The following is a 24,793-nucleotide window of genomic DNA, read 5'->3' as shown; positions in this document are numbered from 1 at the left end:
CCACGTTCCCGGTGTCTGTGGGGTCATCACACAACAACCAGACCACACTTTGGATGGGGGCCCTGCAGCTCCTGTAAGGTACTCATGACACAGGAAAAAAAAACCAGTACATAATAAAACGGCTGTAACGAACATATGAAAACACTCTACACACTGCAACTAACTTCTGGAAATTGAAAATCTTTTATCCTAATTCCAAAAAATATATGAGGTACATATAAAAAGTGAATGTTTCAGATAAAATGAAGCTAAAACTGTACTCATTATAGTCTTGGAGAAAAAAGATTCTCAAAAGATGGTTAATAAAGGCCAAAGTAATAGCTCAAAAAGATATCAGGAACCAGAAATCGATTATTTTAAATACCAGCAAAAAAGAAAAGATAGTGAACTTTGGAAAAAAGGACACTTTAGTTCAAGTGTCCTAGAACTATCAAACTGTCAAATATTTCTTCAGAAACTCTTTGTTGTTAATGTAAAAACAATGACAACAACCAGCTACCATTTTCTGAGCTCTCAGCACTGCGCTCAGTGCTGTTCGCGCATTTTAAATTGTATAGTGATAAGCGCTGTCATCGCCCATGTTTCAGAGAGGCTGGAAACTAAGGCTTGTGAACAGGGAAGGGAAACGCAAAGAGACGAAGGAGCCTCCGTAAAGGACACACAACTAACAACGCAGGGCTGGACGCCAGATACGTCCAACTCCTCACCCGATGCTCGTAACGGGGACACCACGCTGCTCGGGGCAGAAATTAATCCCAGTCAAGCCAGCAGCAGAAATATAATTGTTTTTTAAGAATTACCTTTGGAAAAAAACTCATAAAAAAAAAGAATTACCTTTAGTATCTCATCCAATAAAACAGATTTAATTTCTAGATCCTCAAAGTTACAAATATATCCAGAAGTCTGAATGGGTTCCTTTAAAGACAAAAACAAATGTTATACTTAATTATATAAAATTTTCATTCCTTAACATATCATAAGTTTCATTATCAAATTTTCAAACCAATAAAATAGTAGAAAGGATGTCATAAACACCCATATACCCATCATCTAAATAATTATTAACATTTTGGTTAATAACCTTCAGCCAATTTCAGTATTTTAAAGTAGATTCATAAAATTCATGACATTTTATCCCTAAAGATTTCGGTTCATGTCTCTAAAGGGCGTTCTCTCACATGGCCGCATTACTATTACCATACCTTATATCATCAATATTCATTCCCTAGGAACATCTAATATCAGTGTAAATTTTCTAACCAATCCAAAAATGCTTTATAAAGCTTGATAATTTTTATTCATGGGATTTAACATTAAATTTAACTCTTAATAAAATTCACAAAAACTATATTTGTATTTAAGGACATATATATATGAAAAATCTGTCCTCTGTAAACATTAGCCAGATAGCATTCTGATAGATTTTTACATGAGAAAATTTAGTTTGCCAATATGTAAACACTTGAGTCTATTATGTGTCTGTCTCTTATCCCAGTATTATAAGGCGTGGAGAAATAAGCTATAGTAAATGAACATTGTGAAGTAACCGCCCCAAATCCCTAGCAGAAACACTAGGCATGAATATACAGACCAGAAGAAATAAACTCCCAATATACCTAATACCTCCGAGAACACTGTAAACAGAATAGGATGAGACTGTCTGGCTATGGAAACAGTGCCAAAAGGTAATTTTTAAAAATACGTGTGTATATGTATGTCATGATGAAATAGAAAGTAAACAAGTCCAAGTGCAATTACATTATCACATATATCACTCTGAAAGTCCTGCATATATGATAGAAACTACAGACATTTTTATAAGAAGACACCAAAACAATGAAAATAAACATCACATTTAGTTTGAGTAAAACCTGAATCATACTCAGTTTGAGTTTAGCATGTCTAGGTTTAAGAATGAGGCCCTTGTAAGTACACTACTATATGTGTTAATTGGATTTTAAAGTACATATTTTATTTTGAAAAGTAGGAATTATTGACTGAAATAGTCAAATTATATGAGAAAAATTATGAAATCCCTTTATTTTCTCAAAAAAAGAGAGATTTTACATAAAGGTGCTATGTTAAATAAAAAGGTATGTGTTCAAAAGTTCGGAAATTCCTTGTTTAGAAAAGAAGCCAATGCACAAAAATGATAGCCTGTGGATGAAAAACATGTGCTACGAAAGAAAGATGCATATGACTAGGAACACCAACAAGAGGGGGGATCCAAGAGAACAAATAAAAGGGCTGTACCTTGAGGGGTCCCTGGAGACGAAAATGATCACACAGGAAATGTCAGGATTAAAGTTCTCATTTCCTGGATGGATGCATAGGTAGATACATTTTGCTTCCTCACACAACCAAAATAAGGACAACAAATTTAAAAACAAAAAACAACCAGAACTGCCAAAAAACCGAACTGTATGGAAGTTCAACATCTAAGGAGTTAAAGAAACATTCACCCAGATGGAAGGAGGGGTGGAGATGGGCAGCCGGGGGGGGGGGCGGGGGGAGGGACGTGTAGCAAGGGAACCAGGTACAAGGTAGCTGCTGTCGGACCAGGTAGCCCACATTCATGTGCAAATAAACCAGGAGGAACAACCAGGGAATAAGACAGACCACACAACTCAGGGTTCCAGTGCAGGGAAAGTAAACTGTCAAAACCTCTGGCTATAAGAACCTGTGGAGGTTGCTGCAGAGGGAGAAATTTCTAGCCTCACAAGAGAGTTTGTTGGAGAGACCCACAGGGTCCTAGAACGTACATAGCCCCCCTCCCCATAATCAGCACCAAGAGGGCCTAATTTACTTGTGGGTAGCAGGGGAAGTGACTAAAAGCCAGCTAAGATCCTAGCCAGCAGCATTGTTGCCTCTGGGACCCCTCTCCCCAAAGGCAGTGACATAGATTGACCCATGCTGGCCAATACCTAAGGCTCCGCCTCTTACAACATAACAGGTGTACCCAGACCAAGAAATTTGGCCCAAATGAAAGAACAGATCAAAACTCTAGAAAAAGAACTAAGCAATGAAGAGATAGCCAACCTTTCAGATGCAAAGTTCAAAACACTGGTAATCACGATGTCCACAGAAGTGATTGAGTATGGTCACAAAATAGGGGGAAAAGTAAAGACTGTGCAAAGTGAAATAAAGAAAAATACACAGGGAATCAACAGTGATGGGAAGGAAACCAGGACTCAAATCACAATTTGGAGCAGAAGAAGAAATAAACATTTAGCCAGAATAGTATGAAGAAACAAGAATTTTAAAAAATGAGGAGAGGCATAGGAACCTCCAGGACAACTTTAAACATTCCAATATTTGAATCATAGGGGTGCCAGAAGGAGACAAGAATGAGCAAGAAATTGAAAACTTATTTGAAAAAATAGTGCAGGAAAACTTCCCCAATCTTGTGAAAAAAATAGATGCCCAGGAAGCGCAGAGTCCCAAAAAACTGGACCCAAGGAAGAATACACGAAGACATGTCATAATTAAATTATCCAAAACTAAAGAGAAGGAAAGAATCTTAAAAGCAGCAAGAGAAAAGGAGATAGTTACCGACAAAGGAGTTCCCCATAAGACTATCAGCTGATTTCTCAAAAGAAAGCTTTCAAGCAAGAAGGGGCTGGAAAAAAGTCTTCAAAGTCGTGAAAGGCAAGGACCTACATCCAAGATTACTCTATCCAGCAAAGCTATCGTTTGGAATGGAAGGGCAAGTAAAGTGCTTCCCAGATAAGGTCAAGTTCAAGGAGTTCATCATCACCAAGCCCTTATTATATGAAATGCTAAAGGGATTTATCTAAGAAAAAAAAAGATGATAAAAAATATGAACAGTAAAATGACAACAAATTCACAACTATCAACAACTGAACCTAAAAAACAAAAACAGAAACAAATTTAGCAAACAACTAGAACAGGAACAGAAACACAGAAATGGAGATCACATGGAGGTCATCAGTGTGGAGGGGGAGGAGGGAGAATCCAGGAAAAAGCACAGGGAATAAGAGGCATAATTGGTAGGAACAAAATAGACAGGGGGAGGTTAAGAAGAGCATAAGAAATGGAGAAGCCAAAGAACTTACATGTGTGACCCATGGACACGAACTAAGAGGGGTGGGGGGATGCAGGTGGAAGGGGCAGTACAGGGCTAAGGGAGAGAAAAGGGGAGGAAAAACTGAGACAATTGTAATAGCATAATCAATAAAATCTATGTACTTAAGATACAAAATAAAATTCTCATTTCCTAATTCTCAAAGAAAATGTGCCTTATCAGTGAATTAGAACTCTGCACACCAATGGCACCCTTTCTCACATGTAATCTGAAGAAGAGTTTACAACTTAAAGGAAAGTATAAATTTAGAACTCACGACAATACTCAAATGGATAAAACTGTGCTCAGCATTCACTGCCAAACAGCAGCTCTCACCAGAGTAAGAGCCCAGGACACGTGTCTGAGTTGCTGCACTGATCGCTTTTCGGCCTTTTGGCTAAGATCAAGTGAGTTGCTGCACTGAGCTCTGTGGGGAAGGGCGTGTGCTCCCAGAGGTCGTCTGGGGGATGAACGGCAGAGGAAGCACCCACAAGGGGACCACAGCCAGCCACGGTCCTCACAAGGGAAAAGAGCCGTACAGCGTGGGTCATGAAGTCACCCAGTCAGTGGCAAGGTTATAAAAATTCACCTAGCCATAAATCTAATAGAAACCGAAGTACTTGCCAAGCCAGACAGCAAACTCAAATTCAAAAAGAAGGAGGCTGTTCTGTTAAAACCACTTAAGAAACACTTTCCACAGGCAAAGATTTCACCTGGCAATGCCTTCTCCGTGAGCGCTACACACATTCCAAACAGGCAGGCACAACACTCTCACTTCTCCAGGAAACAATTCCAGGGCAGCACAAGCTGTAATTAGTCATAATCTCCAAGGATGGGAAAACGGGCTGTAATGTTCACACAGTATTCTACCTCCATCTTCAAGGTTATCCTGTAGTCCCCTGTGAAATTCCCACACTTGCTTTGTGGCAAGGGTGCAATTTCCCTTGGGCCCTTGGAAGAGGCCACACTTACAGGTCAAACGAATGCCTTTGCTTCAAATCATCATTCATCATCATTCAGGGTCTAAAAATCACACACAAAGATCCTGAAGACTCCTACCAGCTTTAACAAAACCTTTGAGAGCAATTTCCTGCAGGTCACTTACCAACCCAAAGACCCTGTGGGGCTCAGGTGGGGAAATGTAAAAATAATTTAGAATATTAGAGAAGCCAATATTTCATCACTAAATAAATTACTACAGACGATCGACAGCAGCTCAGGGCCCAAGCATGCAATTCCTTCCCACGTGGAAAACTATAGGTCCAAACCACCAACAATTCATGACCTAAGGATTTAGTAACTCACTGCTTATTATTTATCTTAGTGGAGTACAGAAAATTCCAAACTGAAACTCCATTAACTGTTTAAAAGAGTTATCTTTTCATGATGGCTACCGCTCAAGTTATGCTGACTTTCCTAAGCACAGCAGACCAAATTCAGAGCCTAAATCTGACAGGGAAATTCAGAGCCTAAAAGTTATCTGTGTGAACCACAAACAGAAAATCAAGACATGACTTTAAAGTGAGTGAGAAAGGGGCTCCCTGGTACCCCAGAGAGCGCAGATAAACCACAGCCTACATCTGCACATTCGTAAGTCAGAGTGGGAAGGAACACGGGTTAGTGGCTGATAGCGCATGTGCAATAAATGAGACAAGGTGGACACCCAGGCCAAAGGGAATGAAGGGACAAGGAATTTCAAATCCACATTTTTATTAGGTTATTTTAAGCAATTATGGTAAATAAGACCACCAATTTTTTTTAACTTTGACAGAAAAAATAAAGACTACATAGCTAATAATCATCATTCCAAGAACAACAGATAAAATGCTTAGGAAGTGCCTTTCAGAGGAAGTAGAGAATATTTAAAAGATAAGTATTATACCCTCTTAAGACCAAACATTTTAAAACTCTACAGAAATGTTTCTATTTACTTTCAGAAATTCATGCAGCCAACATCAATAAACCTCTTGCAGAAACAAATGGGAAATATCCAGGTCTTAATATTTGGCTCATTATGTAAGCACCATTAATGCTCATTTCTTGTTTTTACCTCGGGATCCAAGTTTCTGAAAACATACATTCTTGTCTTCTCCATCATTGCAAACAAGTCAGGATTATCTTTGGCCCACTTCATATCCCAGACATCTTTTCGCTCCAGTTTTAACAGCTCACCAGTGACTTGCTGTCCCGTACTGTCGGTTACCCGCACATCCAAGTCAAAGAAAGTTAGCACCCCTGAGCTGTCGGTGATAGCAAGGCGACTGCAAACAGTGGAATCGGGGAAGGGAAAAGTTGTAAATTAGTGTCTGCAGTCATGGGTGTAACCACCTATAATCAGTCTTCTTCAAAATCGGCTCATCAGAACCTGGAAATACAGTAGAAATGGCTTTAAATAGTAACTGATTTGAAACAAACTTTTATAAATTTGATAGAAGACATAGACTACCCTCCACTTTGCTTCCTTGTGAGGAAAGGATTAAAGCAACTGGTATATAAATAATTTAAAATATTACACTAAAATGTCTAGATTTTGCCCAGCTAGAGAAAGATATCTAAACCAAATACCACATAAGAAATATAAATATTTAAATAAAAATAAAGAATAAAACCACATTAAACTACAGACAAGTTTAAGCAAACACATACCTTGCATTTATTATATAAATCCAACAATCCAAACTGATAACTTCTAAATCAGACATCTGCTTGAGGGAGTTTTCAGGCTTACCTAGAGTTGCAATTCAGCGATAGCTGGTTAGCTCGGCACTTAAGGGAATATTTTTTAATCAAACCAACATTAGGAAGGCTGTATCTCTGGATGGTGCCAGATTCACGACCCTGTGGAAATTGTTTATGATTACTAAAGCAAATTTCCCATAATAACATTACATTACAACTACAGGTCTCACTACATGTGCATACATTTGTTTCACAACCAAAGTGTTGGTATCATAGTGAATTCCCTTGTGCTATTGAACCACATTGAGTACATATTTACCTCCTAAGTTAATGAAAACCTTTTAAAAATGGTAAAAAGGGATCCAATTTTTTTTCATATAGTATTCAAAAGAAGTCAACAACCTGGTTCTTCAATAATACATACATTCTTATATCCCAAGGAAGAAATACTTGGTATTATTTACGGTTGTTGTCTAGGGTGACAACTGGGGCACATTAAAAGCTGGAATTTCACATACACGAAAAATCAAAGACCGCCCACGAAACAGCTGCTACCGAAGTCCCCCTGCAACGAGTCTACCCAGGAGCAGCCGTCTTTCCAACACGCGTGTGCAGCGAAGGGAGATGATCAGACAGCAGTGATACAATCAGCGGGAGTTTAAATGTGTTTACAAGTAAACAGAGTGCAAGCTTCCATGCAACTCCGTGCAAGCCCTAAGGAGAGAACTGAGGTGTCAAACCTCCTGTGCCTTGAACCGCGCAAAGGGACAGCGGGGGCCTCCCCGCTGACACAGCAGTGCTGCCCTGAGCTCATTCTCGGGGGGCTGTCGGAAAGGCTGGGGAGGCCCGGGGCTGCTGAAGGGGGAGGATATGGCTTCATGTAGAAAAGGGACGTGTGGGCTTGAAAAAATTTAATATATTGATAAGATGAGATTTTATTTTTGAAAATGGGGTCCTGTGGCTTAAAAAGTTTAAAAGGTAATCATTGTAAAAACTGTTCACACGGCCACAGGGAAGCAGTTTCCAATGCAAAGGCGATCTTGTCCACTCACACGTCTGGCCGGTGCTGACCACGAGAGTGCGTTTCTTATAGGCAGGCTCTGTTATTTAGGAATTAGGTCAGTTTTTGTGATTGCTCTGAGTTGCTTTTTCTGCAAACATCAGAAACACACACACACAAACTCCTACCATCTAGCAAATATCAAAAAACAAGGCCCTGGCTGGTGTAGCTCAGTGGATTGAGTGCGGGCCTGCGAACCAGAGGATCGCGGTTCGATTCCCAGTCAGGGCACATGCCTGGGTTGCAGGCCAGTACCCTGCAGGCCAACTCCCAGCAGGGGACGCATGAAAGGCAAGCATACATTGATGTTTCTCTCCCTCTCCTTCCCTTCTAAAGATAAATAAGTCAATAAATAAAATCTTTAAAAAATAAATAAATAATAATAAAAAAAAACAAAACAAGAGACTCCACAGACCTAAGACCAAATACACACTTAAAAGACACACCAAGACCATTGGGTGAGGAAATATGAATACAATGTCCTCAAAAAAATATGAATACAATGTCCTCAAAAGGTTTAAGGACAATGTCCTCAATGTCCTTAAACTAATGGCTAAAGAACATAACTAGAACTGGAAACAGACACTGTTAAGGCTTTGGTAACATAATTCAAATTCAATGCCTCTACCAGCATTACTATTTTAAACACTACCTTTAAAATTAATATTTTCTAATGTCAGAACTCAAGAAAAGATACCATATATTGATGTTCTTTGAAAAGTTCAGCAAAAAGTTGCCATGTGCTTCTTCACTTTCCCGGCCAGCAATCCCACCGCCTCTTCATGCTGAGCCTTTTCAAAGCCGCTGAGCCAAAGCACCTTCTCCAGTGCAACAGAGCCGGTGCGCGGAGGAGGAGCCCCTTAGACCTACAGCCACCGTCCAGCCCGCCCCACTTCTGCCAACCCCTCGGGGGCTCCTGCGACCCGGTGCCCAGCTCACCCAACAGGCCCCATTCTACTGCTTCTATGAACAGCTCTTTCTGCAAAAGTGACATTTTGTGAGGCAATCTTTAAGAATTTTTCATTTCTTATGTTGGATTCAGTAACACACAAAGTGCCCCATAAGACAATATTTAAATTCAAAATATATTGCTTTACTTTGTTTTTACGATCTAAACAATTATTATTCATAAAATAAATTTTTCACAACTTACCACAATCAACGTCTTATCAGATGCAGTTATGGCACAAATTGGATCCCTTGTGCCCTAAAATAAATCAACTGTTATTCTTTAACAAATATTTACTGAATGATAAGTCTGCTTCAAGGTAGAATGCAGTTCAACAACACACCTACTGACAAACATTTACCAACTGAGCACCGACTGTGTGCTGGACCTGACCTAAGCCCTGGAGACGCTCGGATGAAGTCTTTACCCTCAGGGAGTAGTCAAAAGCCCTCGGGAGAAGGCAGAGAACCAAATCCCTAACTACAGTACAGTATGAAGAAAAAAAAAGAGGCCCACCCAGGCATCATGAGAGCATAGAGGAAGGAGCATCTCACTTACACAGACACAGTCAGGGAGGCAAAAATCTGAGCTTACTCATAAAAGACGAACAGCCGGCAGAAGGCCCAACCAGGCCAAAACATGGAAGCGAGAGGGCCTGGCACTGCCACGGCCTGGATGGCTCCAAGAGCGTATGCTCAGTGACAAGAAGCCCATCTGCACAGGTTACATGCCGTCTCGTTCCATTCGTAAAACACTCTCAGGGTTTGGAGACCAAAACAAACTAGGGGTTCCCGGGAACAGGGATGCAGGGGAGAGTGGGTGTGAAAATGAAGCAGGAGCATAAGACAAGTTCCTTCATGACGATAAATCACATACAACTATGGACATGCACATACGTGTAAAAACCAGCGCAAACAATAACGAATCAGGTTACAGTTTAAAAGTAATAGTATCAACGTCAATTTCCTGATTTTGACCTTATGCTACAGTTGTATAAAACATCACCACTGAAGGAAGCTGGGTAAAGAGGTTCTATGTGCTATTCTTGCAACTTCCTGTGAGCCTATGATTATTTCAAAATTAAATGTTTTTAAAAATCAAATGAAGAAAAAATAGATCTAGAAAAAGGTTTTCAGGAGAAAAAGGTTTTTTAAATTACTAGAATACACTAGCTGGTATGACCCAGTGGATTGAGTGCCAGCCTGCGAACCAAAGGGTCGCCAGTTCAATTCCCAGTCATAGCTCATGCCTGGGTTGAGAGCCAAGTCCCTGGATGGGGGGCGCATAAGAGGCAACAACACATCAATGCTTCTCTCTGCCTTTCTCCTTCCATTCCCCTCTTTCTAAAAATAAATACATAAAATCTTTTTTAATTACTAGAATAATATGCTATCACTGGAAACAAATTCTTTTTTAGATCTCAAAATAAAATTATAGTATGTTCAAATCTACAGATACTAATATTTGACGGCAGTAATAAAATCACCTACTTGAATGGCTTTACTGTAATCAAGCACCCCATCCACTGATCCAGAAGGAGTATCATCAACATGATAAATTCTGGAAAAAAAAATCAGAACTTCAAAGACAGTGTAAAGGTCACACTATTTCAGAACCTCTAAAACAGCTAACCGACTGGATGGCACCAACGAATGCTGTTAATATAACTGTCCTTATCAATTTAAAGAGTGCTTGACAAAGCTCAGTCTCACAAAGGCAGGTATTATCTACCAGGTGCTCACTAGTTATACAAGTGATGTGTTCCTGAAAGCTGTGCCAAAATACATCCGAACACTGAGTCACGTATTTCCAATGAATTTTGTTAAGCTGCAAGAGATATTTTCCTTATTCACAAAAGAACATCAGTCAGGAGTAACATCTAATATACCAAGTCTCCCTGTCATTTCTCCATAACTTCCCTTCTATCAATGTGCTTAAGGAAAGTAAAACTTAAATGTTTTTGGAATTTTTGTTCTGAAGTAAAGAATCCTTCTCCGTTTACTGTGCTAGGAAGATGCACTCTGTTGGGACTCTCACCTCTCTGACACCTTTATTTTAATAATGATCCACGTATCACTGCTGGTTCACTCGTCTCCCCCAACAGTGGCGAGTCTCCTGGAGACAGGGACTGTTTGTCCAGTGTGCAGCACATTGCCACACACTGCCAGGTGCTCTATGACGCACAATGAAAAAATATTCAAATGAACAGAGATAAATAGAACAGATACATCATGGAGCAGCTACAAGGCCCTGGGCAGGTTGCTTAACTTCTCTGAACCTCAATTTTTCCATCTGTATAAAAGGATGACAGCTCCTCCTTTCGAGGGTTTTGAGAGACATAAATAAAATTGTGTTGATGAAACATATACATGCACAGCCTGATACATTAAAAAGATTTAAAAAATTGTTGCTACCCTGGCTGGTGAGGGCCAGTGGACTGAGTGCTAGCCTGCAAACCAAAGGTTCACCAGTTCAATTCCCAGTCAGGGCACATGCCAGGGTTGCAGGCCAGGTTCCCAGTAAGGGGGTGCGTGAGAGTCAACCACACACTGATGTCTCTCTCCCTCTCTTTCTACCTACCTTCCCCTCTCTCTAAAAAATAAATAAAATCTTTAAAAATAATAATAATAAAAACATAGATTTTCAGTCTTTATCTCTAAAGGCCTTCTTTTATTACACCATGTTTACATCTCTTTTATTTTGATAAATTTAACGTTTACATTTGAAAGATATTCAAATAAACTGGAAAACATTATTTCTATTAACCGAAACAATTTACGGTTCTCGAGCATGACAATTATAACTATGTCTGGTTGAAATGTGGTATGGTTGAGGGGAGCATCTGAGACCTTACTCCCCAGAGTGTCATCAATCTGGCTCAAATAAACTCATACAGATTCTCTACAGGCTTTGAAAAATAAAGACTAGAATGAATTTGATATGGTTGAGCTTCTAAAAAATATGCATCATAAGATATACCTTTCTCTTCCTTCTTTGCGAGACCGCATCATCTGATTAATTTCCAAGGCCGTGAGCTTCTTTGCCACGCGATATTGCCAGGTATAAAATGCTTCTTTTGAAGCTGCAATCACGTGGGTTTTGGTCATTGTAACAAACAATGGTACTATTAAAAAGAACATGGAGACAATCGGGTTACAGTTCCACAGAATCACAGACCGTGCTGCAAAGGACTTCAGTGATCACTGAGTTCAACTCCTCACCTTACAGACAACATACCCTACACACTGTCTGGGAAAGCAGATAGGAGTCAAAAGCTTGTAAAACCATACAAAAATATTAATTCAAAATGGATCAAAGACCTAACCATAGAGCTCTTAGGGAAAACACGCAGTAGTAGGTCTTTGTGACTTTGGCTTGGGTGATGGTTTCTTAAATCTGACACCAAAAGCACAAGCAACAAAAGAAAAAGTAGATAAAATGGACTTCATCCAAATCAAACACATTCATGCTTCAAAGGACACCACCGAAAACCTGAAAAGACAACCCACAAAAGGGAGAATATATAGGTAAATCATACACATGGTAAGGAATTGTATCTAGAATATGTGAAGAACTCTTATAACTCAGAGACAAATAGTCTGATTGAAAAATGGGCAGCCCTGACTGTTGTGGCTCAGTTGGTTGGACAAAGTCGCACAAAGCAGAAGGTCTCCAGTTCAACTCCGGGTCAGGGAACATGCTTGGGTTGCGGGTTCGGTCCCGGTCAGGGCCTGTAGGAGAGGCAATTGGTCCATATTTCTCTCTCCCTCTCTCTCCCTCCCATTTTTTACATCAATGTTTCTCTCCCTCTCTTTCTCCCTCCCTTCCCTTCTCCCTAAAAATAAATGAATAAATATGTTTAAAAAAAAGAAAAGAAAATAAGCAAAGAACCTGAATAGAAACTTCTCCAATGAAGATATAAGAAATTAGGGAGGGAGGGAGATAGGGTAGGGGAGAGCAACAGGGGAAAAACTGGGACAACTGTAATTGAACAACAAAAACAATTAAATAAAAAAAGTTAAATATATAAAAATGACCACTAAGCACATGAAAGACGCTCAACAGCATGAGCCACCAGGCAAATGGCACAGTGTGATGCCACTCCACGGCCACTGCACCTGCTGGGTCCAGCGGTCAGACCTGAGGACTGGCAGGGATGAGGAGGACGGTAGGAATGCCCAGTGCTGCGCTCCGAAGACAACCCAGCAGCGCCTCAAAGCGCCAGACACAGAGTCACCACAGGCCCCAGTAACTCCACGCTTAGGTACACCCATGAGAAATAAAAACGTATTGAGCATGTCCACACAAAAACTCACACGCAAATGTTCCTAACAGCACCATTCATAACAACCAAAATGTAAAAACAGCCCAAATGTCCATTAACTAATGAATGGATAAATAAAATCCCATTCTTTCCTTCCATCCCCACCACCATTACTGCTTGGTTCCAACATTTATCCTTCCCTCTGCTCTCATATGTCTTGTATTTCCTCATTAATTTAGAAAAGAAAATTCTCCAGAGGTCTTTCCTAATTTAGGAATATATTTTCCTAAACATATAACTTTTTTCATATGTTCTGCTTCTTAGAGAACATTTATTTGAACTCCTACTACTATGTACCCTTTAGTGAAACAGACAGTCTCATCAAATCCATCCTACAGGTAAAGAAATGGAGCGCTAAAGAAGGAAAATAACTTGTCAAAGCCACAAACAAAATAAATAACATAAAAATAAACATAAGTTCACAGAAAATATATGAAAACAAAAACTCCTTCATAAAAGATCATTTTAGTACCTAATTTATGAATTCATGGTAAAATGGTACAAAAATTACTCTTCTACTCACAAATATTATGAAAAGTCACCATTTATCAGGCCAGAATAAACAAATGGTGTTAATTGCAGCTACCATTTATGGAGTTCTTGCCGAAGGCCAAGTAAAAGACATTTAAGGCAATGAGAGACTTAGAAACTGAGCAAAGAGTTAGAAACTAGCCTGATGGTATAATGTTAACGGAACAGATTAACAACCTGGGGATTCAAATTCAAGAATATTTAAATGCTAAATAACTCGGTATGGTGAATCGTATTTAAATTTTGTTTTCCTTACAAGTGTCGGGCTTTTCTATTAAAAATGTGTGCTAGCACCAGACTCTAGAGGGAGACAGAAGCCCTTCCTGTGGGGAACTTGCCGTAAAACGGCCTGGGAGAAGGGTGCCGCAAAGCCTGTGGCGGCACCGCGTGCAGAGTCAGCAGGCCAGGCCCAGGCTCTGCTCCGCTGTCGCTGACACCGTCTTCACTGAATCCTGGGAGCTTCGCAAAAGTCTTAGTAAATTCTGTCCCGGATACTTTGATGCTACTGACTATTATGCCCTTAATGGGATGCAAAGTTCACAAACCATAACTGCTTTCTAATAAAATAATCATTTTTCCTGAGCATATAAAAGCATTTCTCTTACCAATGTTTACCTGCAATTACAAATTACACTTATGCCCCTTTATTTTCATAAATTCTAAATAATTACAAGAGTTTATCATTAGCTTGATTAATTCAAAGTTAAAATGTTAATGGTTCGCAGTAAAAGTCAGATTTCTTGTATTAAAGTCACAGGCACTTGCTAACTCCATGGCCTTAGGTAAATTACATATTCTCTCTGAACCTTAGTTTACTTACTGTAAGTTAAAGATAATAATAAAATACCAACCTTATAAAGCTGCTTTAAAGATTAAAATAAATAATAAGTAAAAAGCATAGTACAATGCCTGGCACAGAATAAATGCTTAATAATTTCAAAAGCCAATATTTATTAAAGTTTCCAAAATTGTGCCAGGGATATATTTTAATATAATTGTATTAATTATAATTACATAGTTATAATGTATAACATACACTTATATTAATACACAATCAGTGTATCACATGTACGAACTCACAACTGCCCTCTCAAGTAGACATTATGATCATCATCGTTCCCATTTAGCAGATGTAGAAACTGAAGGATGAAACGGCCGAACAACCTGCTGAAGCTGCACAGCCAGACAGCGGGAGAGGCCGGGGCACAGACACTGGTAACGGCTCCAGATCCCTGTCCGCAGCCACTACAGCTATGGGTTATTGAGCGTTAGGTGTGGTTGCTATCACGGTTTTTACTTGTATCACCCACACAGGCCTGCATAATAAAACCACGTACAGATCCTCTAGTCCACAGAGAAAACAAAATACGAACACACCTGAAACATCTGTCCTTCTGAATCAATATGGCAGTTAATCTCAGCAAATCTGCACAGGTGGCTAACCCTACATCCACCATTACGCAAGATTTCTACTCAAAGATCCACCCCACCCAGTAGATTGGTTCTTAGTTTCCTAGACCTAACCTTTAGAAAACAGTTAGAAGAACAAATTTTAACAGGATATTTCAGGAAGAAAACGCAACCAAGATAAAAACACTCCATGTCCTGCTCAGCTATTCAACATCTGGAAAGGGAAACTCAGGATCCACGACTATTAGAAAAAAATCTCTAAGAAAGTAGTTATGCTTTCATTAATTAAACTTTGTGATGATAGGTGGTAGTAATGGCTAGCCCAGCAAGGATTTAAAATGCTTTTTAAAATCCATGAATTCACATAGAAGTAAAACCTGCTTGTATGATAATATTTAAGTGCTGAGGACCGAATTAAATGCCTAATCTGCAATGTTCCGCCACTTTCCTTCGTTTCATTTCTCAGCCCTTCGAGGGGCTGGCAAACTGAAGTCGCACTTAAACGCTCTCACCAAATGGCCCCTCCTGGACCACATTCAGAGGCTCGGTGCAAGTGCTCCGGGGCCCCATTAGAACGCTCCTCCTTGCTCCCACTAACACAGCTGTGGCACAGGCACCCGATAGTTTTCAGGCACTTTTCATGCCTTCATTCCTCAACAAATGCTGTTTTCTCTCATTAAAATGTCACCTGAAGGAATGCCTTTCAAAACCCAGCTTACATGAAACCTTCTCTAAATAGGAAAAACGTCCCTGACATCCTCATGCGCTGATACCCACTCATGCAGCACCCAGCACCTCACCTAACACACAGCAGGGAGGAACAGTCATTGTTCAATGGATTAACCCCACTGTCATCATTCATTTAGACATCCTACAGGAGATGTCATTATTAATTTCTTATCCCTCCCTGTATCCAGTACAGTACCTGAAACAATATATACTCATTGATGGTGTACTACATAAATGGATTCTGTTTTAAATCTTTTCATACAGTCAATATACAGTTGTCATGGTGCAAGTACAGTCCTAGGCAATGGGGGTACAGAAAGGAACGGATGTAGACCTTCGAGAAGCTCAAAATCATATACGGAAGAAAGACAAGAAAATGAACAATCACAGTGCAGAGTGAGTACTTTGAATAGAAACACACCAAAGGTGTTTCAGGGCTCAAAGAATCCCCAAAAGGGTGCCTGACTACTACGTCTACTGAGAGAAGCCCACAGACGGATTCTATAATAATGCACACAGCTCTCTTCTCGAGTGTCTACAGAAACTGTCAGGAGGAAGACTAAGTGACAAAGCAGAAATCACACTTTCTACAATAATAGCAATTACATACTTTTTCTCCTTTAGCCTCCAGTCCTCATGAAAATTTGGCATAGAAACTTAAAAAGGGAACTTTACAGTTTGAAAAAAATGTGGAGCCTTGGCTGAGTTTACTTTGGCAGTAAACCAGTGAAAGGACCGTTTGTTGAAATCTCAGCCACAGAGACTGCAAAAAAAGTTTCTAGACCCCAAACTACAAATGATCACACCCTCAAGCATTTGCCATTATGAAGGTGAAGAATTTACATCTGGCTTTATTTAAAAATAGAATATCTGCAATCAAAATTACTTTGAAACTAATCCTATCATCATTATAATTCTATGTTAAAACTTGATATTAAAAGAAAAAGCATATAACCTGAAGATTGGCAGAGTTCATTCCTTAGACTTTTGTTTGTCATAAACAGAAGCTGTTCATGTGACAAGTGCACAGTAACTTTAAGCTGAGCCTTTTAACACGGAACACTCACATACATATACACACATATATAAACATATAAATACACCTATGTAGCAACAAACATAAGACACGGAGTTGAAAAGTTTCAAGATATAAAAGTGAGTTCCCAAGACCCTAAACATAAAGTATAAAATCTCTGAGGTCAGTATAAGTATCTCAGATTTGCTTGTATTACCCACAGGGCTCAGCAAAATAAAACACTTAAAAGGCAGACACGAACATTTGACTGTTAAGGCTAAACGTGAAATCTGAAGGAAAAAAACTGGTTCTCCGATTCAGAACACACCAGTAATTCCATGGTTTTCAAGTTGCTGAAATCTAATAATTTTTCTAATACCATATCCCATAACTACCATATACTCTAAAAGAAAACCAACTTCCAACTTCTGGAAGTTGTAGTGAAAGAGCAAGAAAATATTTTGCAATGATTTTTAACACAATACTTAGAATAAGATTTGAAATTTCTTAATGATTACTTTCATAGCTATTGGTTACAGGGAATGGTACATCTGAAGTAACAAATATCTGAAAACAAAAAGGCAGGAATTTTTTTAAGTTGTCCCTATTAATAGACACGTTTCATTGGAAAATTCTGGAAAAAGAAAACTCACTTTTATGAGCAGCTAAGTGTTCTTTATGGAAGAGAGGTATTTACAAGCAGTTTATTAATAATAAAAGTGGTTTAAGGGCAAAATTCTTTCTATAATCCTGAGTTTATTACATACTAATCATTACGTTGCATACCAATTCCTACACAATTATAATTCCCCTTTAAAGTAAATGATGGCAGTGTAGCAGTTGTGAGATCATTAAGGATTTTAGATGAAATAACCTTACAATGGATTGTACTAACCAGGATATTACTGGGTAATTCAGTGAAACAGAGCATTATTAATTGTACCGTGATAAAAGGCATAAACTGGACCTGGCAGACCAGGAGTATGCTCATCCTTATTTTGGAGAACACCATTCTAAGTTTAAAATACTGTTAGGTTTTTGACTTAGCTTTACAAATAAAACTTGATTAGAGAGGGAATAAATATTAACAGTTCCTTACCAATATCAATGTATTTGGGATCCAAAGGTGTACCAATAGAATTACAAAGAACTAGCACATACTGTGAACAAAGAAAACAAAAGGTGTCAGAACTCCTGCTTACGTACAGTAAAGGAAATAATGCCTAACATACCATGCTTGTCTCTTTTTCAAGTATCACTAACTGAGAAATAATGGACAAAATTAAGTCGAAGCATAACAGATAAGTATAATCTATAGCATTTAAAATAAAGAAATATAAATTAAAATTAAACCAAGACTGATTTCTCAATAATGGAACACTGTGGTTATTAACAGGCCACTTAAGAAACACAAATACACTGGCTAATTTTCAGAATTTATATTTCTAAGATTATGGATCAGCTATCATCTCAATATTCATTTTTATCCTATGATCAGCTATAAGAGCTAATTTAATTTGTTACCGTTGCACCAAATGTTTCCATCTCGCTCTCCTCCTTTGAAGCAATACATAAATAATATGAGAAATTCAGAAAATTTCAGTTAATTTAGAAAAAACATAATCCAACCCAGTGAAAATGACTTAAAATGCCCATTAGTTACCACATAGCAAATACTGATCAACAACTCATACTAGGAAAACCATCAAGCATACGACACACTCTACAGCGACTGTTTCGTTTTTAACTTTTACTCCTAGGCACCTCTTCTGTGTCTTGTACTAGGAAGAATAGTGAGAATACTATTTTACTGAGATGTTATCCTGATTAAGAGAATGACTTCAAATTAACCAGCTCTCTTCCTGCCACAAAATACCACAAGTAACTTGTATTTTTTAATTTACTTACCAGGTACATGCTCACAGACTCAAATAGTTCCATGAGCCTTCTTACCAAAAATACAAGTCTCCCCCCCTAACTTTCCAGTTCTTTCTCCCTAGAGTAATGATAAACTTTTAGCTTCTTAAACTCATCCCTTGGATGTCCACCTCCACACACCTAAGTACTAACACATTTATGACAGTCTGCTTGCTTCGTTTCGATTAGGACACTGTCCACAGACTCCCCACCATCAAAGACACCCGCCTCAGCATGGCTCCCACCCCGCAGGAGCACACTTCCATCCTCCCTTTACCACTTAAAAATGTGTTAGGTCAGAATTTAGGGTTGAATGAGTTTACTATACTTCACAGAAGTTTTTTTAACTAAAAAACCCAGTTAGTACATCATTCTGACTATGTAAATACTACTCACCGATGAGTATATCATGATCTATTCTCCTTTCTCCTTTCCATTTTGCTCTGTCTTTATTTTTTTTCTCTCTGCTTAGTTTTCTCTAATTATTACTAACTCAAGTCCCCAATTACCTCCCAGTTACACACATCTCCTCTCAAGGGTTCGACTACATTACAAATTCTACTGATTTCATCTGGAACTTCCTCCAGAACTGTGTGACCCGCTGTCACGGGATGGCTCCCGGGCACACTGCACGACTGTCCCCCAGGACCACTCTTCACCGCTGTTCTTGGGTTATCCTGTTTCTTCCCTTTTCTTGCTTTAGTCCTCATTTTGGTAGACCGCATCCTGAAGTAACTTTCTAAGACCAGGAAGTCCATAGGGTAAATTTTCGGTAAGCTTGTATATCTAAAAATGTCTTCATTTTACCTTCATTTTAAGTAATACTTCACTTAAGACATGGAATTCAAGATGGAGATCATTTTCCCTCAGAATTTTGAAAGCAATTCTCCAAAGTATTACTGTTGACAAGTTGAATGCCAGTAAGTTACCTGGTCCTACAGAACATGTTTTTCCTCTTAGAAAGTTTGCAGGGTCTTCTTCTTATCCCCAGTGTTCTGAAATCTCACAATGATGTGACTTGATATGGAAATATTTTTCTTCAGGGAAATTTTCTTGAATTTTTCTCAGAATTATCAGCCTCCATTATGCCTGTTCACTCTTTTTAGAACTATTATTCAAATGCTAACCTTCTGGGACCAGCAGTCTACTTTTCTTACATTTTCACTTCTATTCTCTATTTCCTTATCTTTTTGCTCCACTTTTCCTTCATTTTCTCTTCTAACACTTCTTTCAAGTTTTCCATTGCTATTATCATATCTGCAATTTCCAAACACTTCCTTTCCTATAGCACACTTTCCTTGCTTCACCGATGTAATTTCTCTTAATTCTCTGAAGATTCCTAAAATGATTCTGTTGTTCTTTCCAAATAGTTTCTGCTTCCTCCCAGTTCCTTCCTCCTTGTGTTTTATTTTCATGTTAAATCAGATGATTCTCTTAAATCTCTGATGACCCTTGTCTGTCTGCTTACAGTGAAGGAGGTGACACTAAAAAGCTGTTTGGAATCTGTTTGTTTATGGGTTAGCCTCATCGACTCTGGTCCTCAGTAAGGTGAATGGGCAAGGACATTTCCTTGGGGACTCCCAATGGGGCTACTTTTGGAGGTCTTTTCTCTGGAACTGGTCCGATTCTCCTTAGAGGACTCTTCCAACATTCTGTGTTCTGGGGACCCAGTGGGAAAAGATGACAATGGGAAACAGCGTGGTACCCTCATGATTTAACTGCCTGCTTGTCAGCAGGTTCCCCCACCCCTTACCTGTACTTGACGCCCTTCAGTGCAGAAACTCTACCCTCTCTGAATGGTGAGCCCCGGTCTCCCCGTGAGATGAAGGGCAGCTGCCTATGGCCTCAATGGGGGCAAAAGATCTAGAAACTACTTCTTTATATGCGTGGGTTTTTTTTTTTAAGTTTTCTCCTTCCTGTACAATCTCTGGTACTTCCAAAGTCATGTTCTGTCTGTTTCTTTCCCCCACCTGGAGCCATCGAGAGCTGTGTCCCCTGGGGACTCTGCAACAGAAGCTGGTTGCTTCTTTGCTTTCTCCTCTGATGAGTCAGGATTCCGAGTTCTTAGGTCTGCTAGGGTGATCACCTCCAACCCACCGCTTCTCTAACCTCCAGAACTACGTTGCCATTTCCTCTCCCTTTCTGGTCCCTACGGGCTTATGACTTCTTTAAAAATACTTTGTTCTAGTGAGTTTCAGGAGAAAGCAGCCAAATGTGCCTGTTCAAATGTGCCACTTTAAACCAAAAACCCTATCCTTTTTAATGAGATAAAATAATTTATAACACAGCCAAAAACAGCAGCAGTCCTTTTTTGAAAAATTTACATGTTTCTGCAAATATTTAAACTGTTAGTATAACCCCTTTAAAAGGCATTATTTATATTTTTTATTTTGCGGCTCAAGACAATAATTTTTAAATCAATATAACTCTAAATAAAAGTACATTTCTCCACGTCAAAACTGTCCAAAGTGTTACAGTGGTCACTGTTATATTTCTTCAGCATTTATACTAGACATCTGGATATTCATTTTTGATAATGAAATTTTAACTTGGAAAAGAACTGTGCTATTTGAAATATATCTCAGAGGCAAAAGGCTTTAGCACTAAAGTAGTCAGTATAAAATGTCAGTGGATTAGCTGGTTGGGGGAAAACAAGGGACGTAGAACCAACGGGCCATAGGATTTGTCCAAAACGCAGGGCTGGCCTGATGTGACCGGCAGACCCAGTACTTCACTGCACCTCCCGCAGAGAGGCCGTGCTTGGTAAGGTGGGTAACGGCAGCCTGGCTCTGCCAAGTGGCTGACCCATCTGAGTGTTATGGTATCGAGGAACCTACCTGAGGATGATTTTCATCAGCTTTCGTAGCCAAAATGCAGAAATCTCCACAGGTTGTAATAGAAATGAGACTCTTCACATATTTAATATATTTCTCATTGTTTTTTGTATCCCAAAATATAACACAGTACTCCGGACGATCAGGTCTGGTATAAGCATAAACTATAGTATTTGAGCAATAACCCCACTAAGAAAAAATCAAAGGAAGAAAGGGAGGGGGCAAGAGGAGGGAAGAAAGGAAAGAAAAACAGAAGAAGGGGAAAGAACATTTAACATTGGAAAAGAAAAACTGTATTATCATATTTTTACACGAGAAATACTGCAGATATGTGGTTTATCAGTTCTGACAAAATATATTCTTCAGAAATGGATGACAGACTGAACATTCAGCTTAATACCTTTTCTCATTAAAATAACAAAAAATCTAAGAGTAATAGAGATAGTCATAAAACAAATTACATACTGCAAAAATAAATTGGTTTAACTTTCCTTATTTTAATTGGTAAGATTCAAGCTCCAGTGGTGAAAATTTCAGATTTTTCAGTGGTCAGTAATCACTATGAAGGGGACAATAGGAAGAGTGACCCTGCCGCAAGCCCCACTCCACTCCCCCAGCCAAGTTCAAAAGCAGATGCTTCGCCTTCCCCACACTGCCCCACCCCCATCCACATTTTTAATACTTTTTTATCAGAGTAGCATGTGCACAGAGTTCATAGTGAAATAATTCCACACGGGCCACTTAAAATGAAAACAAAACACAGACCCGTCCTGATTTCCCCCCAGGGTAGCCATTACGACTCTGTTAGCTGCAGCGGGTACTTATCCCCATACCGCACAGGTACTGATGACCGAACTCGGACGCTTAGAGCTTTCCCTTCCTGCTAACTCTCCCAATATGTGTGTGTGATTTTGAACAACTTGATATTCAGAGCTGACGCCATTATGACTGTGTCTACTATTCAAAGCTAAGCCATGTTTACTTTTTATACCAGGATTACTTTAAAAATTTTTTTTACTTTAAAATAGTTTTAGATTTCAACAAAGTTATAAAGATAGTATGCAGTACCTTATATTCCTCTCCCTTGTCCCCTATTGTTAACATCTTCCATCACCACGGTACATTTGTGACAACTAAGAACCAATACTGATGAAGTACTAGGCACTGAACTCCGTACTCATTGGGATTTCACCAGTTTTTCCCTACTGTCCTTGTCTCTTCCAGAACCCACTGAGGATGGACTCAGTCATTTTGCCCCCTTAGGCTTCCCCCAGCTATGACGGGATCTCAGTCTTTCCTGGTTTGTGATGGCCCTGACAGTTTGGAGATGTACTGGTCAGATACTCTGCAGAACAAACCTCAGTTTGCGCTTGTCTGACGTTCTTCCCACGCCCAGATTAGGATTCTCGGTTTCTAGGAAGACAGCGCAGAAGTGAAGAGCTCTTCTGTTGCGTCACACCACAGGGCATGTGACGTCCGTGTGATGTCACCTTGGTCACCCGGACAGGGCAGTGTTTGCCAGTTTCCTCCGCCGTAAAGTAACTTTCTTTTCTTTTCCTTTTCATCTGTACTCTTTGGAAGAGAGTCACTAAATGCAACCCACACCCAAACTGGGGAAGAGGAGCAACTACACTCCACCTCCTGAAGGGGGTGGTGCCTAAGTAAACTCAAATACTTCCTTAGGGAAGATCTGTTTCATCTCCTCCATTTATTTATTATAATTACTTACTTATACTAGTTTGTACCCCCAGGCATTTGTTTGATAATCTGGATTACAAGCCAATGTTACTTCATTTCCTTTGTTGCTCAAATCAATCCATCTTTGGCTCTTCCCAGTGGCCCCCTTTGTCTCTGTGGCAGGCCCCCATCCTTTGTCTTTTGAGCGCTTCCTACTTTCTGACACTGGAAGATGCTCCAGGTTCATCTTGCACTTTCCCCACACCAGTCCTAGAATCAGCCATTTCTCCAAGGCCTTTTAAAAATTAGATACATAAGCTTTTTAATAACAAATACTCTTAGTAGTCTACCAGCTCCATCGTGTACTTCAGAACTTATTTTGCATCAAACATTAAATTTAAGATAAAACAAAATGCTCATTGGTTACTATGCTGCTTATTCTCATTTTCCCTGTGATCCATTCTCTGCCCCTCTACCCAGCTTTGTGCCCTGGAGGCTGACGTCCATGAACAGCATTCCCTGGGCCCCCTTGCCTTCTGGTTTGGCCAACAGAAGACAGCAGCAGGTGCAGACAGACAGGGCTGAAGCGTTTGCTCCTCCGAGCTGCCTCTGCCCAGCCAGGGGCGGTGGCTGTGCTCCTGCAAGGGGACCCCTCCTGCACAGCCACCTCCCTGTGGTTTCCAGGACAGCACTGCCTCACTTGCCCACCGTTGCTAAGTGCTCAGTGTGCATCCCTTGCCAGTCCCCCGAACCCTGCCCACACCCTGTAATAAACCTTTCATCAATCTCTCTCCAGGGCTCCTCTGAATGTGCCACCTGTTCCCAGCCGAGACCCTGACTGTTGGAGCGATGTCACTAATCAACAGAGCGTCCTGGAAAAGCTCCCTAGTTCTGAGGCTTTCACAGCGAAACCCTCCTTTCAGCCGGCTTCTAAAAGAGGCCGTGGATAGATGCAGGAAACATAATTATACTGTGAACTATAACAAAGTTATTAAGTAAAAAAACAGCTTTTTAAAATAACTGCTCATAATACTCACCTTATAATCAGGTCGAATATTTGCAAAGTATATAAAATAATCAACAGCTAGTGCAATTTTCAGCCCGCCTCCTTCCCAAGACAGTGCAGAGATCTGCTTTCCAGAAACCTTCAAAGTGCCTAGAGACTGAAAAAATAACTATATTTAACCTGAAGTGTCACAGCTAAATAAAATACAAATTACCACCTAGCAGGGATCAAAACTGGTACAAAAACTATCCTGTGAAAGCTTGTTACTCACTTCAAAATCATTTCCTTGAATTTTTATAATGAAAACTATGCATACGATAGGAGAAATTTACAAACGATAGCCAAAGAATTCATTACCAAATTTCATCAGATCTAAGATGCCAGAGATTTAAACATGCACCCTTATTTTTATGTAAACTAAGGAAAGAAAACCCACATTGCTAGTTAAAATAAGGCAACTCTGACTATAAGAGGCATCCCAAGTTTAGCATTGTAAGGAACTGTGCTTTTTAGACTCAAGGAATTCCTGTAACGGTATATTCCCTCCTTAAGTCTTGCCTCCCCTTCACCGCCCACAG

The 24,793-nt window shown here is 39.6% G+C and overlaps 1 protein-coding gene across 4 annotated transcripts in view; it reads right to left on the bottom strand.

Annotated features, from left to right (window-relative positions):
- The window catches only part of WDR35 (WD repeat domain 35), a 55,035-nt gene that overhangs the window by 16,821 nt on the left and 13,421 nt on the right, over nucleotides 1-24,793 (bottom strand). For 2 of the 4 annotated variants that reach the window (XM_037035420.1, XM_037035421.1), the window contains exons 9-18: nucleotides 24,247-24,372; nucleotides 21,536-21,721; nucleotides 18,306-18,338; nucleotides 17,881-17,941; nucleotides 11,752-11,896; nucleotides 10,263-10,332; nucleotides 8,977-9,030; nucleotides 6,813-6,922; nucleotides 6,135-6,345; nucleotides 835-915 (exon numbers count right to left, since the gene is read on the bottom strand). In XM_037035420.1, coding sequence (XP_036891315.1) covers nucleotides 835-915; nucleotides 6,135-6,345; nucleotides 6,813-6,922; nucleotides 8,977-9,030; nucleotides 10,263-10,332; nucleotides 11,752-11,896; nucleotides 17,881-17,941; nucleotides 18,306-18,338; nucleotides 21,536-21,721; nucleotides 24,247-24,372 — 1,077 coding nt within the window. The remainder of the gene's footprint in view (nucleotides 1-834; nucleotides 916-6,134; nucleotides 6,346-6,812; nucleotides 6,923-8,976; nucleotides 9,031-10,262; nucleotides 10,333-11,751; nucleotides 11,897-17,880; nucleotides 17,942-18,305; nucleotides 18,339-21,535; nucleotides 21,722-24,246; nucleotides 24,373-24,793) is intronic. The other 2 variants (XM_037035422.1, XM_037035423.1) reach the window with 1 other exon arrangement.

The sequence above is a fragment of the Sturnira hondurensis genome, unplaced genomic scaffold, assembly GCF_014824575.4.
Source record: "Sturnira hondurensis isolate 20B ecotype Veracruz unplaced genomic scaffold, ASM1482457v3 Scaffold0022319, whole genome shotgun sequence".
Taxonomy (NCBI): Eukaryota; Metazoa; Chordata; class Mammalia; order Chiroptera; family Phyllostomidae; genus Sturnira; species Sturnira hondurensis.
Note: the sequence above shows the minus strand (reverse complement) of the source record. Positions and strands in the feature narration are given on the sequence as shown.